The sequence below is a fragment of the Hippoglossus stenolepis genome, chromosome 9 (genome assembly GCF_022539355.2).
Source record: "Hippoglossus stenolepis isolate QCI-W04-F060 chromosome 9, HSTE1.2, whole genome shotgun sequence".
In the NCBI taxonomy this organism is placed as follows: Eukaryota; Metazoa; Chordata; class Actinopteri; order Pleuronectiformes; family Pleuronectidae; genus Hippoglossus; species Hippoglossus stenolepis.
Genome location: NC_061491.1, coordinates 29073416 through 29087834, shown reverse-complemented (window position 1 = coordinate 29087834; position 14419 = coordinate 29073416). Strand labels below are relative to the sequence as shown.

Genomic DNA, 14419 nt, shown 5'->3' with positions numbered 1-14419 from the left:
GTGTCCAGTCGGCGGCCTCCTGCATCTCCATCATGATTCTCCAGACCAGTCTCAGACTCCGCCCTCACACACACTCACACACAAAGTCTTTCACAGCAGCTCAATTGGTGTAAACTGGTGTCAGGTTCACATTGTTGTACTTTAAGAAGTTTTTGACTGGTTCCACTGGTCCCTGTGTGTTCTATCTGGTCCCAACACATGCTTGCTGGTTCCTCCTGCTTCCAGTAAATTCAAACAGGTTTCCTCTCACTCCAGATTTCTACTTGGCCCAGTTGGATGCAGCAACTTTCAACTGTCTCCAGTAGGTGTCACTGGTTAAAATACGCTCTAGATGGAACCAACATGTTTTTACTGATAAGATCATTTTGTTATGGTTTCTACTGCTGCCACCTCACAACAGATGTCTATTGATAGTTTTCTAATGTTCTGTAATGGTTCTATGTGGTTCCACCACTCATCAGCAGTGTATGTTCTGTTAGCTCAGGTCTGTACATGAGTGTGATCAGAGTCCCGCCCCCTCTGAGTTGGAAGACAAAATTTAACCTTCACCTTCTGGGCGGTTTGTTAGCGTCAAACATCGACAGCTCACACCTGACGGACAAGTGTCCACGTGTTTTCAGACAGGACAGACACCCCCCCACTCAAATCCTGAACTATCTTTATGACATCACAGAGCCAGCCAATCAGCTGTCAGCAGGCGTGGGGGGTGTGGTTGTATTTGAAGCAGTGGTCGTGTACAGTTTAGTTTCATCAGCATAAAGAGAATCTATTTGTATCTATCCAGACTACAAGTTTTTAATGTGTGAACGTTTTGGTTTGCTCTCTCTCACTGGTTCTCACTGGTTTTTACTGGTTCTCACTGGTTCCAGCACCAGTCGATTTACCTCTGTTTGTTTCTGTTGATTTACTCTTGTCCTCTTTTCTTTTGTCTTTCTTTGTTGTTGTTTTCTGTCTTTTTGTTCCCAGTCGTCCCAGTAAAAGTAGCCCCGCCCACGGAGAGAGCCCCCAGTCGTCTATGGAAGGTTAAAAGTGTCAACACGTCATGTTGTTGCTGTGAAACCTTCGAGTAATAATGATATTGATTATCAGCACATTATCAATATAAAGCAAATGATCAGCAGAGTACTACTGCAATATTTAGTGTTTAAATATGTCTGTCTGCTGTCAGGAGGGTGAGACAGGTCAGCTGCCTGTCTGTCTGCAACTGTCAAATTAAACAGTGTCAGAGTCATGTGATCGTACTGTAGACGACTCCAGAGATGTGCAGAAGAGAAGATGTCTCACTCCTCCCTGAATGTTTAGGCTTGTTAACCTGTTAGCATGTTAGCTAGCAGTCTGCATCATGTCCTGGAGTTTATAAGATTAGTTTTTATTTACAGTCCTGTATTAATCTCAAAAGAGATTAATGCCGAGGCAACTTTTCTTTACAGTGTAAAGTTTACATATTTATTTATTTATTCATTCTGCTGTTGTCAATAGCTTGTTAAAATATATTGGTGTTAGCATTGTTAGCTATTTTTCAGAAATCCTCGAATCAACTGTAATCTCTGATATTTCTCTTTTTTGTTTGCCCCCTCCCACTAGTTCTAACTGGTTCTAACTGCTTCACACTGGTTCATACTGGTTCTAACTGCTTCACACTGGTTCATACTGGTTCTAACTGCTTCACACTGGTTCTAACTGCTTCACACTGGTTCATACTGGTTCTAACTGCTTCACACTGGTTCTAACTGCTTCACACTGGTTCTAACTGGTTTGAATTGAGCGAACATGAACAAGCAGAATTTACAAAGCAGCTTGTTTACTTTATGTCCAGAGAACGTGTATTTATAAAATGTTCAAATGAAGTGTTTAACTTCAGTGTTACTTCATTCAGATGAATAATATTTTATATTGATGTTTGATGAATGAATTCAGGAGATGTTCAGATGTTGGTCTCACACTTTCACCTTTGACCTCCACGTGTTATGATTTATTTATATATTGTTGTCGTGTTCAGCATGCTCAGCTCCGTCCAATGATTTTAACGTTGTGTATGAATAAGTGTTGAACGCAGCTCAGGCTCACTCACACTCTTGTTGTGGAGATTCACTCTGTATTGTATTAATTGAAATATGTGTGAGGAGATAATACACAGATGTTTTAAATGTGTTTGTGTGTGTGTGTTACAGTGTGTGGTGATGTGTAGCTGTGTTGTGTATCAGTGTCATGTGATCAACACACATGTTGACATGAATAAAGTTTGTGTGAATGAAGACGAAAGGTGTCGAGGTTTTTTGTGAGATTCACTGAATACACAATGTCACTGAGTGTGTCCATGTCTGTGTGTGTACTCGTACTTGTATCTCTGTGAGGACCATTTTAATCATAGATGTACAATGTGAGGACAATTTCACACCTGTCTGTCACATTGTATATAACCTACCTGTAGGTCCACACCTGTATACCTGTCTCTCTCTCACCGGTCTGTCTGTCAGGGGGTTGATCCTTCAGGGTCTCAGTCTTTCCTGTGACCAACAGCTGACTTGATGGATGACGTCCTCTTCCTCCAACACAGAAGCTCGGAGCTCTTTCACACCTGCAGGATGCCGAGAGCCCTGTGGGGGGGTCGTGTTCTGGGATTTCTCCCATTCGTCCTCTGAGGTGGACCTCACATCCTGGATATTGAACTCCCTGACCCACAGACCCGGGACGGTGTGTCGGACACAGCTGTCCACAGGGACCGGTTCTGGCTTCGCTCCTCTTCTTCCTCTTCAGCCTCCTGAGCCTCAGAGTCATTCTATAATTATTGGTACATTTCATGTCCATGGGTTGTAACCCTAACCCTTTTACTAATATTCACTTCAAGCAATGATCAAATTGATATCAGGGTACATTTCTCTTCCATTTATAACAAGAAGTCAACAGGTTCCATTATTTATTTGTGCAGAAACTCTGTAAACTATACTAGAATTTATACCAAATATACCAAATAATATCACTTCCTTTCTGAATGGAATGTTGAATTCAGTTAGATGAATTTCTACTCATACTCTTCAATATTTCATCAATTTTATTGTTTGCACATATAGTGGATTAATTGCCTGTCAACTGTGTTATCAACATGTTCTTGTGTACTTGCTTTAAACAATATATTTACAAAATTGTAGAGAAAGTGTAGAAATGCGAGTTGATCAAGGCTATTTGTTGACATGTGAGCAGCTAGCAGTTAGCACAAGGCATGTCAACTGTGTTACATTGATGCAGGCATGGTTTATTGTCATAGTTTGACAATATGCTTACTTTGAGTGTTCATTAGATTTCATTAACTACTGTTACTATACATAAATAACATGGTAATATGAACCAGTGTAATTACATAGTAATTAGATAAAAGGATGAGATTCACATAACTTTAGAAGGAATTCATTTATTAGAAGGGATAAAAACACTATGTTGTCCATATTATACACTGAATAGATATACTCGACTTAACTAGACTTTACTACATTAAAGGAGTAGTCCGTAGCTTTTCAAAATTTTCTCTACCCCCAGCAGTACACTCGTATGAATAAAACAATGATTTCATGGAGTATGGATCATTTTGATGTAATTCAGTGGTTTGAAAGGATGGGTTCCTGCTGACGTTAATGTAATTTGATCCCTTTAGAGTAGGTTGAAAAACTATAATCATGCTTTTTAAAATTATTACATTCACAGTGTTACAACTACAGTGTTGCCTACTGTTAAACAGAGTGATTTGTGTTTTAGAGAGATGAGGTTATCTGCTGCTGAGAAGCAGCTCTGGTACAGGGCTTGGTGTGATAGAAAATAGATTCAGCATATAGTGAGGACAGAAAGGGGGAAAGGACGGAAGGAAGAAGGGGAGAAATGACAAATGGAAAAAATGAATGGAAGGAGGAAGGAAGGAAAGAATGACAAAAAGGACAGATGAGAGGGGAAAGGGGAGATTTCAATTGATTGATTGATTGATTGATTGATTGATTGGTTACCTACTCACCAGGGGGGGTGAAGTGATTGAGTCCACCAAACACTTTTCGAGTTTCAGGGGTAAACAGCATTTCAGCCCAATCCAACACAATCGAAGTACATGGGACCACATGTAAAAAACACCACATGAGCAGTATGGAGGTATTTTATGTTTTTTTCAGTTTTTTTTTATGTTTAAAGAAGTGATCACCATTTACTTCAATTGTATTGGATTGGGCTGAAACTGTGTTTACCCTGAAACTCCAGAAGTGTTTAGTGGACCCAAACACTTCACCCCCCCTTTATCATAGTGGTGAGGAGATGAGTGAATTTTCATTTTTCTGTGAACTATCCCTTTAAATGTCAATGCAGTAAAGTTGAGAATAAATAAAGGTTTCTCTTTTTCTTTTTACGTGTCCTGTCAACTGTGTTTTTTTTTATTTTTGTCTCATAAATCTTTTAAATGTAATGTAATAAAATGATATGGGACGTGTCTAGAGAGGGACGTCTTAGATAAAGATGTTGAATAACTCTAAATTCAGTTTAATGTGGATTTATGTTGAAAAAAGCTTTATCCCATAAAATACCCATTATTCAGCACAAAATTCATATTTTCAAATCAGTTAGACAAACATCCTCAAACCCCCTTTTGAATAGACTCAAGACCTCTCAAACAAATGTGTCGTACTTCATTCATGTCCACTGGGACACAACTTCTGTCCCCAGCACGGTGGACAAAATAATGACTTGAATGTTTGTTTTCATTTAAATACTTCAAAAGTCATTAGAGCCAAATAATGAATTCTTCACTTTGTGGTTAATATGAAATGTCACCCTAATTAACGTCACAGACAGAACCAATCGAACCCCATGGAGCCCCCGACGTCACAGACAGAACCAATCGAACACCATGGAGCCCCCGACGTCACAGACAGAACCAATCGAACACCATGGAGTTGCTGAAGTAACAGACAGAACCAATCGAACACAATGGAGCTCCTGACGTCACAGACAGAACCAATCGAACACCATGGAGCCCCCGACGTCACAGACAGAACCAATCGAACACCATGGAGCCCCCGACGTCACAGACAGAACCAATCGAACACCATGGAGCCCCGACGTCACAGACAGAACCAATCGAACACCATGGAGCCCCCGACGTCACAGACAGAACCAATCGAACACCATGGAGCCCCGACGTCACAGACAGAACCAATCGAACACCATGGAGCCCCCGACGTCACAGACAGAACCAATCGAATACCATGGAGTTGCTGAAGTAACAGACAGAACCAATCGAACACCATGGAGCTGCTGACGTAACAGACAGAACCAATCGAACACCATGGAACTGCTGACGTCACAGACAGAACCAATCGAACACCATGGAGCACCTGACGTCACAGACAGAACCAATCGAACACCATGGCGCTCCTGACGTCACAGACAGAACCAATCGAACACCATGGAGCCCCTGACGTCACAGACAGAACCAATCGAACGCCGGAGACACCGTAAGGATCTGACCTGTAACGACGACCCAGGTGAGTTTCAGTTGTAGCTAACAGTTAGCATGATGCTAACCTTTACCAAACACATCTACACACACGGGAGTTGTGTCATGTGGTGTACTTCTCCTGTCGTCCATCAGGGGCTCGATGATGCTGCAGCTCCCCTTGGTGGTGACGGCTCAGGTGGACGTGGTGCTGGTCCTGGTCTCCCTGTGGTCCCTCTGGTCCAGACTCAGTCACCTGAACTACCCCAGCGCTGTGGTGTGAGTGTGTTGGTTTCCTTCACCTGTGCAGCCCAACAGGAACCTGACTGTGTGCGTCTGTGTGTGTCTGTGTGTGTTTAGGTTTGATGAGGTGTATTATGGTCAGTTTGTGTCTCTCTACATGAAGAGAGTTTTCTTCATCGATGACAGCGGACCGCCACTCGGTCACATGATCCTGGCCCTCGGAGGTCAGTAACCATGACAACCGTTTCTGATGCAGCCCGCACAATACATCGTCTTTGTTATTACTGTGTACATGTCCTGATTGTGTGTGTGTGTGTAAGTTGCAGCGTACCTCGGAGGATTTGATGGAAACTTCGTGTGGAACAGAATTGGAGCAGGTATAAACTTCTGTTTCTGGTTTAAAGCAGTTTATCTCTTGTGTAAACTCATTAAAACTAGTTCATGTTTTCCTTTAAACTAGTTTAAACTGGTTTAACTCAGGCGTCAATGGTAAAACCAAGTGTCAAACCAGTTCAACACCATGTAAAAGCAGATTTTCTTTGGTTAAAAATAGTTTAAAAACCAGTGTTAGAAACGGTTACTTGGTTATATTTGAAATCTGTTTAAACCAGTTTAAACTGGTTAAAACCCGGTTCTTCTTTGATTCAAACTACTTGAATCTAGATGTGCTGTCATTAAACCAGTTCAGTGTTTAAATCTTGTCAAAGACTGTGGGGGTGTTTGTTTTGTGTGACAGAGTATCCCAGCAGTGTGAGTGTGTGGAGTCTGCGGTTGCTGCCCGCTCTGTGTGGAGCGCTCTGTGTTCCTCTGGTTTACCTGCTGACGCTGGAGCTGAAGTTCTCTCACCTGTCGGCTCTGGGAGCTGCTCTGCTGCTGCTGCTGGGTGAGTCGTCATGACAACACCAAACTCATCACCTGACTTATTGTAGCTCTAAGAATCAGAGTCTGTGTGTCAGTGTGAGGCGTTCAGGCTCTAAATACAGTGTGAGGCGTTCAGGCTCTAAATACAGTGTGAGGCGTTCAGGCTCTAAATACAGTGTGAGTTGTTCAGGCTCTAAATACAGTGTGAGGCGTTCAGGCTCTAAATACAGTGTGAGGCGTTCAGGCTCTAAATACAGTGTGAGTTGTTCAGGCTCTAAATACAGTGTGAGTTGTTCAGGCTCTAAATACAGTGTGAGTTGTTCAGGCTCTAAATACAGTGTGAGGCGTTCAGGCTCTAAATACAGTGTGAGGCGTTCAGGCTCTAAATACAGTGTGAGTTGTTCAGGCTCTAAATACAGTGTGAGTCAGTCAGGCTCTAAATACAGTGTGAGGCGTTCAGGCTCTAAATACAGTGTGAGTTGTTCAGGCTGTAAATACAGTGTGAGGCGTTCAGGCTCTAAATACAGTGTGAGGTGTTCAGGCTGTAAATACAGTGTGAGGCGTTCAGGTTCTAAATACAGTGTGAGGCGTTCAGGCTCTAAATACAGTGTGAGTTGCGTTCAGGCTCTAAATACAGTGTGAGTTGTTCAGGCTCTAAATACAGTGTGAGTTGTTCAGGCTCTAAATACAGTGTGACGTTCAGGCTCTAAATACTCAGTCAATACAGTGTGAGGCGTTCAGGTTGAGCCTCAGAGCTCTAAATACAGTGTGAGTTGTTCAGGCTCTAAATACAGTGTGAGGCGTTCAGGCTCTAAATACAGTGTGAGGCGTTCAGGCTCTAAATACAGTGTGAGTTGTTCAGGCTCTAAATACAGTGTGAGGCGTTCAGGCTCTAAATACAGTGTGAGTTGTTCAGGTTCTAAATACAGTGTGAGGCGTTCAGGTTCTAAATACAGTGTGAGGCGTTCAGGCTCTAAATACAGTGTGAGGCGTTCAGGCTCTAAATACAGTGTGAGTTGTTCAGGCTCTAAATACAGTGTGAGTCTCAGGCTCTAAATACAGTGGAGGTTCAGGCTCTAAATACAGTGGAGGTGTTCAGGCTCTAAATACAGTGTGAGTTGTTGTACAGTGTGAGGCGTTCAGGCTCTAAATACAGTGTGGGCGTTCAGGCTCTAAATACAGTGTGAGTTGTTCAGGCTCTAAATACAGTGTGAGGCGTTCAGGTTCTAAATACAGTGTGAGGCGTTCAGGCTCTAAATACAGTGAGGTGTTTGTTCTCTACATTGAATGAATCAGTTTGATGTTTGCTGTTTTTCAGAGAACTCGCTTATTGTCCAATCACGTTTCATGTTACTGGAGTCTGTTCTCATCTTCTTCCTGTTGTTGGCTTTCTTCTCCTACCTGCGTTTCCACAACTCTCCCAGTAGGTAAGACCACCTCTGACCTTTGACCTCTGGATGACCTCAGGCGTGTAGTGACTCATTTGTGATTCTGGGACATGAAGCATTAACTGCTCCTCCCGTCTCCTCCCGTCTCCTCCTGTCTCCTCTTGTCTCCTGCTGTTTCCTCCCATCTTCTCTTGTCCCCTCCTGTCCCCTCTTGTCTTCTCCTGTTTCCTCCCGTCTCTTCCCGTCCCCTCCCGTCTCCTCTTGTCTCCTCCTGTCCCCTCCCGTCTCCTCTTGTCACCTCCTCAGCTCCTGGTCCAGGTTCAGTTGGCTTCTCGTCTCTGGAGCTTCCTGCTCTGCAGCTGTCGGGTGAGAATCTGAACTGTGAGACGTGTGTGTCTGTCAGGCTGAAGTTCATGTGTGTGTAACATGTGTGTGTCTGTCAGGCTGAAGTTCATGTGTGTGTGATAACATGTGTGTGTCTGTCAGGCTGAAGTTCATGTGTGTGTGATAACATGTGTGTGTCTGTCAGGCTGAAGTTCATGTGTGTGTGATAACATGTGTGTGTCTGTCAGGGTGAAGTTCATGTGTGTGTGATAACATGTGTGTGTCTGTCAGGCTGAAGTTCATGTGTGTGTGATAACATGTGTGTGTCTGTCAGGGTGAAGTTCATGTGTGTGTGATAACATGTGTGTGTCTGTCAGGGTGAAGTACATGGGTGTGTTCTCATACTTGCTGCTGCTGGGCGTGGCCTCTCTTCACACCTGGAAGCTGATTGGAGACCGAACTGTCAATCATGTGAGTCCAGGTTGAATGTGTGTGTGTGACTTTAAAACTTTATTGTCTCCTGAGGGACAGGTCTGTGATTATTGACAATACATGTGTGTGTGTGTGTGATGTCAGTTTGTGTTTGTTGGTGAGAACATGTAGAAGAAACATCTGGAAAAGTTCAGGAGGATGGAGGTGCTTCAGTTTCTGAGTTTAGAGTCTTTGATGTGATTGTTTATCAAGTTTAATATCAATATTGACAGTGTGTGTGTGTGTGTGTTTGTGTGTTTGTTTGTTTGTTTGTTTGTACGTACGTGTACGTGTACATGTAGCTCAGTGTGTGTGTGCAGTGTGTTTGTAGGTTTGTGTGTCTGCTCGTGGTTCCTGTCCTGCTCTACGTGTTTTGGTTCTATGTTCACCTGAGTCTCCTGAACCGCAGTGGACCACATGACCAACAGATGAGCTCTGCCTTCCAGGCCAGTCTGCAGGTACACACACACACACACACACACACACACACACACACACACACACACACACACACACACACACACGCACACACAAAATTGGAAATAACATGACACCAGCAGTTTGTGGAAGACACATTGATTGATGTATTGATTGATGTATGATTGATGTTTTGATTGATGTTTTGATTAATCTTTAGGGCGGCCTCTCCACGATCACTCAGGGTCAACCTCTTGAAGTTGCTTATGGCAGTCAGGTCACTTTAAGAAGCTCCGCCTCTCAGCCAATCCCCTGCTGGCTCCACTCACACAAGGCCAACTACCCAATTAGGTGCTGTCAGCTCACACTGGCCAACAGCCAATCAAAGGGAGTCGGGGAGCGTTTGATCAGTTTTCACCCTTGTGTTTCTTCAGGTATGAAAATGGGCGGGGCAGCTCCCACCAGCAGCAGGTCACCTGCTATCCCTTCAAAGACGTTAACAACTGGTGGGTAGTCAAAGATCCAAGCAGGTAGGTCACCTGTTCACCTGAGGCATGCTGGGAAATGTAGTCCCTGTCTCATCGGTCTCACCTGTTCCCCTGTCAGACAGGAGATGGTGGTCGGCAGTCCTCCTCGACCTGTCCGCCATGGTGATGTCATCCAGCTGGTTCACGGGATGTCCTCACGCTTCCTCAACAGGTAAATTGGTCACCTGAGGGTTGTTCTGTTTGACGGACAGTTGTAATGCGTTTGAGGACCGCCCAACATCTGAGAGACTGCTGCTAAACATGCTACTCCACTCGGGGGGAGTCGGGTGTGATTGTAATCTGTAGTTTTGTGTGAGTCAATGCTGATGACTGATCAAACATTTAAACACGGATCAGAACATGTTTCATGTGTTTCAGTCACGACGTCGCAGCTCCCATGAGTCCTCATGCTCAGGAAGTGTCCGGTTACATCGACTTCAATGCTTCCATGGCAACTCAGAACCTGTGGAGAGTGGTGAGTCGCGGTGCGGATGAGTTATTACCAATAGTCAAAACTGAGGTTTGACTCAGGATACTGTGTGTGTGTGTGTGTGTGTTCAGGATATCTCTAACAGGGAGGCGGAGTCAGAGGTATGGAAGACAATCCTGTCTGAGGTTCGATTGGTCCACGTCAACACCTCCGCTGTGCTCAAGGTGCGGAAAGGAAGTGACCACACATGACAAAGCTTAGCGGAACGACCATAGAAGGACATAATGTGTGTGTGTGTGTGTGTGTGTGTGTGTGTGTGTGTGTGTGTGTGTGTGTGTGTTGTACGTACGTGTGTGTGTGTGTGTGTGTGTGTGTGTGTGTGTGTGTGTGTAGATGAGCGGTGTGTCCCTTCCAGACTGGGGTTTCGGTCAGCTGGAGGTCGTAGCAGAGAAACTATATAAAGTTCACGGCGGCAGTTTGGGGTGGACGGTGGAAGAACATCGATACGGAACCAGTACGACTCCGACCTCTGACCTCTTGATTTGTTGTGTTTTATTGACCTCATCTGCACTTTGAGTTAAATCCAACATGTCAGAGACTAACAAGTTGTGTGTGTGAGTGTAGGTCAGGAGCAGAAGGAGAGGGAGGCGGAGCTTCATTCTCCGACTCACATCGATGTCGACAGAAAAATTTCCTTTTGGGCGAAATTTTTAGAGCTACAGGTACGTCAGTGAACGCATCATTACTTCATTATCCAATCACAACTCTTCACCATTTGCAAGTTTATGCAACATACGAACAAGAACGAACGTTGCCATAAGTTTACAGACAGAAAACATGCTAATGATAACGAAGCTTAATGAATCACTGTTAACGCCACAGCTGGGTAATGATGTCACGTTGTGATGTCATGACAGTGGAAGATGCTGACAGTGAAACAGGAGGACTCTGAACACAAATACAGCTCCGGCCCCTTAGAGTGGATCACCATGGACACCAACATCGCATACTGGCTGCACTCTTCGACCAACGTAACAAACTATTCTGCACTTTACTTTCGACGACAACACATGGTGCGTGAATTAAAGTTGTGTATTTTAATTTGATTGTGTACTTCAGGCTCAGATCCATTTGATTGGTAATCCAGTGTCATGGGGCGTGGCCAACCTCAGCCTGCTGGCCTATCAGCTGCTGGCAGCCGTCTACCTGCTGAGGAGGAGGCGAGGCTTCAAAGACCTACCTGAATGTATGCGCACACACACACACACACGTCCCTGTGACATATGTGTGTATATATATCAGCTGTTAGACTGTATAACAACACCCAGAATGTTTAAATAATTGCTGCTTTGGTCATGTTTAGTTACACTATTTGCACTATTTAGTACTATTCTGAACTACTCTTAAACCATCTTACTCTTATGTTCATTTTTTATTTTAACTTTTTATTCTCTTGTCTACCTCTTTCTGACCTGATGATGTAACAAGTGAATTTCCCCGATGTGTGGATAAATAAAGTTCTATCTAATCTAATCTGACAATAACCTGTGTGTGTGTGTGTGTGTGTGTGTGTGTGTGTGTGTGTGTGTGTGTGTGTGTGTGTGTGTGTGTGTGTGTGTGTGTGTGTGTGTGTGTGTGTGTGTGTGTGTGTTGCCCAGCTGTGTGGGATCAGTTTGTGTGTCTGGGGTGTGTGTGTGTCGGCGGCTGGTTGGTGAACTTCATTCCTTTCCTGCTGATGGAGAAAACTCTCTTCCTGTATCACTACCTGCCCGCCCTCTGCTACCTGTACCTGCTGTGCCCCGCCCTGCTGGAGCACACACACACAAACCTGCTCAGGTACACACACGCATTGATGTTCATCATTCTTCAGTGTGTTATGATGACGACCACCGGCAGGTTAAATCAGAGACATGAGACTGTTTTCAGACTTGAGCTCTAGATAAAATCCAGAGAATTGTCTCCAGAGAATTGTCTCCAGAGTTTGTGTTTCACAGAAGATCTGAGGAGCTCAGGTCTGAAAGCAGCTGCAGTGTCATATGGCACATGTGTTTATAAAGTTTTAACAGTGACCTCTGTCTCTCTGCAGCGATGTGACACACCGCCGGGCGCTGTGTTTATTTGCTTCAACCGTGTTGTTGGCCGTCTTCCTGTCATATCGAACCTTCTGCCCTCTGACGTACGGCAGCCCAGAGCTCTCAGCAACTCAGCTGCAAGGACTCAAGTGGAGAGACACCTGGGACATCCTGTACCGCCGACGCTAGAGACGGGTGGACATACAGGTTTCTCTGTGGGAAAGGGTGTGTTTGTTTTTTCTCATCATGTTGACTTGAGCTGAACCTGTTCTGAGGAGAAGCACCTGGTCAGGTGTGTCATATTGGAGGCGGAGCTTCAACCCTCTGGACTCACTGTGAAGCCCTGCCCCCTGATGATGTCACAATGATAATTGACATGTGTTGAATAAAAACTTCTGACTTTATTATATTACATTACATATCATTGAGCTGATGCTTTTATCCAGAGCGACTCACAATAAGTGCATCAACCATGAGGAACAAACCAGAACAACAAGAATCAAGAAAGTACAATTTATTCAAGAAAGCCAAACTACAAAGTGCTACATGTAAGTGACATGTAAGTGACATGTAAGTGACATGTAAGTGACATGTAAGTGACATGTAAGTGACATGTGACATGTAAGTGACATGTAAGTGACATGTGACATGTAAGTGCTACTATTTTTTTTCCATTTTTTAAAAATGTCTTTATTTTTTATTTTGTTTCCAAGGTGTGGTCTGAAGAGATGTGTCTTCAGTCTGCAGTGGGAGATGTGTAGACTTTCTGTCCTGATGTCATTAGGGAGCTCGTTCCACGTTCAGGAGCCAGGACAACAAACAGTCGTGATGTTGACTGACCTCCTCCACCACGCTCTGCTCAGTCCTCAGACAGCTGACTCATTATGATCTTTTTCTTCCAGAAATAGATAAATAAACTGTAGCTACGACCTACTAAATAAGGTCTAGCACAAGCCTGATGCTATTAGATATTTGTCTATGGCTCATAAAGCCAACTTGGGTTTCAACAATAATTTGGTCTAAAACTGCTTTTATTGTCTTCGTGAACATTTGGGCTAGAATTTTGTAATCAGTATTAAGAAGGAAAATAGGCAAACGGTCAGTAATTAAGGCAAAGTGGGTGTTTTTGAGGCTTTGGAATAAGGGTTGTAATGGAAATTTAGCATCTGTGCATGGGATGATTGCGTGGTCACTCTCCTTGTGGTGGAAGAGTGACCGGATTGTTTATTGAAGAGGGTTAACTTAGGGTTTACGATTATTACTCAGGGACTTTAAATGTATGGCCTCTTGAAGCCTGAAACGTTATGGTGTCTCTGAGCAAATGGTTTTGGGATTTCACTCCAGGGGTTTTGTTTGTAAATGAAGCCAGGATGTCCCCCACCCTAATAAAACACCAAAGAAGGTAATGGATACCTTCTTTTCCCTTGTGGGAGGGGCCTGTGAGTTGTAAGTATACCGATTTCTCCTCTGTTCTTCACTCATTGTGCTGGTCATTCAGGTGATGTGTATTTTGAGTCCATCTGCAGATGTAGAATTAAACTTACCGAAAGACAACTGTTTGACTTTGTTCTTGATTCACAGAAAATTGCCACCACAGGGTTAAAAGTCCTTGAGATAAATTGGGGGGGTTTCTGTAAAAACACCATGAAGGAGGGGCATTAACTGATCTGTCATATGAAATTCAGCCGCCCTGGAGATTTGTCTTTAGGTAATGAATAGTAAGCATGACTTCATTCAAGGTTATTGGGTTATCACAAGTATTTGATTATCATTTTGTTTCAGTGAGATGTTTTAAGGAAAAACCTCATTATACTGTGAGTTACACAAGTTTGTATAAAAAGCAGAAGAGTAATTAGCCGCCTTAACATCAGTAATAACTTCATTTATACTGAGTGTTTGAGTTGAATTACTTTTACCACTGGATTTTTCTAATTGGAAGGGTTAGGGTTGATTTTCTTGATTTCTAAATCATGTTATAAAATAGACATAATGAATTTCTATGACCAACATGAGAAACTATGATAGGATATCAGGCAAAAAGTCATTTTCAAGTTTAGTGTTATGACCATAAATATTGAACAGAAGGCGAATATATATATATATATATATATATATATATATACACAGTGGTGTGTAGACAAAAAGTCTACACACCCCTAAAATGCCAGGTTTTTGTGATAAATCATGTCTGAACTTTTTCCACCTTTAATGTGACCTAT

General features: G+C 43.3%; 2 protein-coding genes across 5 annotated transcripts in view; both read left to right on the top strand.

The window, feature by feature from the left end:
- The window catches only part of LOC118115580 (dynamin-1), a 21570-nt gene extending 19315 nt beyond the window's left edge, over positions 1–2255 (top strand). For 2 of the 3 annotated variants that reach the window (XM_035166833.2, XM_035166832.2), the window contains one exon: positions 967–2255. In XM_035166833.2, coding sequence (XP_035022724.1) covers positions 967–1027 — 61 coding nt within the window. In that variant the 3' untranslated portion in view covers positions 1028–2255. Of the gene's footprint in view, positions 1–8 lie in introns of all 3 variants that reach the window. The other variant, XM_035166834.2, reaches the window with a different exon arrangement.
- A 2927-nt stretch (positions 2256–5182) lies between these two features.
- Positions 5183–13754, top strand: pomt1 (protein-O-mannosyltransferase 1). Of its 2 annotated transcripts, none has more exons than XM_035165254.2 (21): positions 5183–5516; positions 5624–5746; positions 5828–5934; positions 6037–6087; positions 6447–6593; positions 7890–7998; positions 8266–8325; positions 8661–8754; positions 9057–9212; positions 9392–9522; positions 9606–9701; positions 9778–9870; positions 10077–10173; positions 10260–10352; positions 10522–10642; positions 10753–10850; positions 11046–11159; positions 11248–11374; positions 11787–11964; positions 12215–12395; positions 12914–13754. In XM_035165254.2, exons 2-20 carry the CDS (start codon positions 5631–5633, stop codon positions 12387–12389), a joined length of 2163 nt encoding a protein of 720 aa, XP_035021145.1. In that variant the 5' UTR covers positions 5183–5516; positions 5624–5630; the 3' UTR covers positions 12390–12395; positions 12914–13754. The 2 variants fall into 2 exon arrangements, 1 of the variants encoding a protein (XP_035021145.1); XR_004697485.2 differs by having other exon boundaries at positions 5184–5516; positions 12215–12748.
- The last annotated feature ends 665 nt before the right edge of the window (positions 13755–14419 follow it).

What these genes read in the sequence shown, in the direction of transcription:
- pomt1 (XM_035165254.2), top strand. Translation starts at nt 5,631, where the DNA reads ATGATGCTGCAGCTCCCCTTGGTGGTGACGGCTCAGGTGGACGTGGTG. An exon ending in GAGACCGAACTGTCAATCAT is followed by an intron (nt 8,755 to 9,056) that starts GTGAGTCCAGGT and finishes GTGTACATGTAG; the next exon opens with CTCAGTGTGTGTGTGCAGTG. An exon ending in ACACACACAAACCTGCTCAG is followed by an intron (nt 11,965 to 12,214) that starts GTACACACACGC and finishes GTCTCTCTGCAG; the next exon opens with CGATGTGACACACCGCCGGG.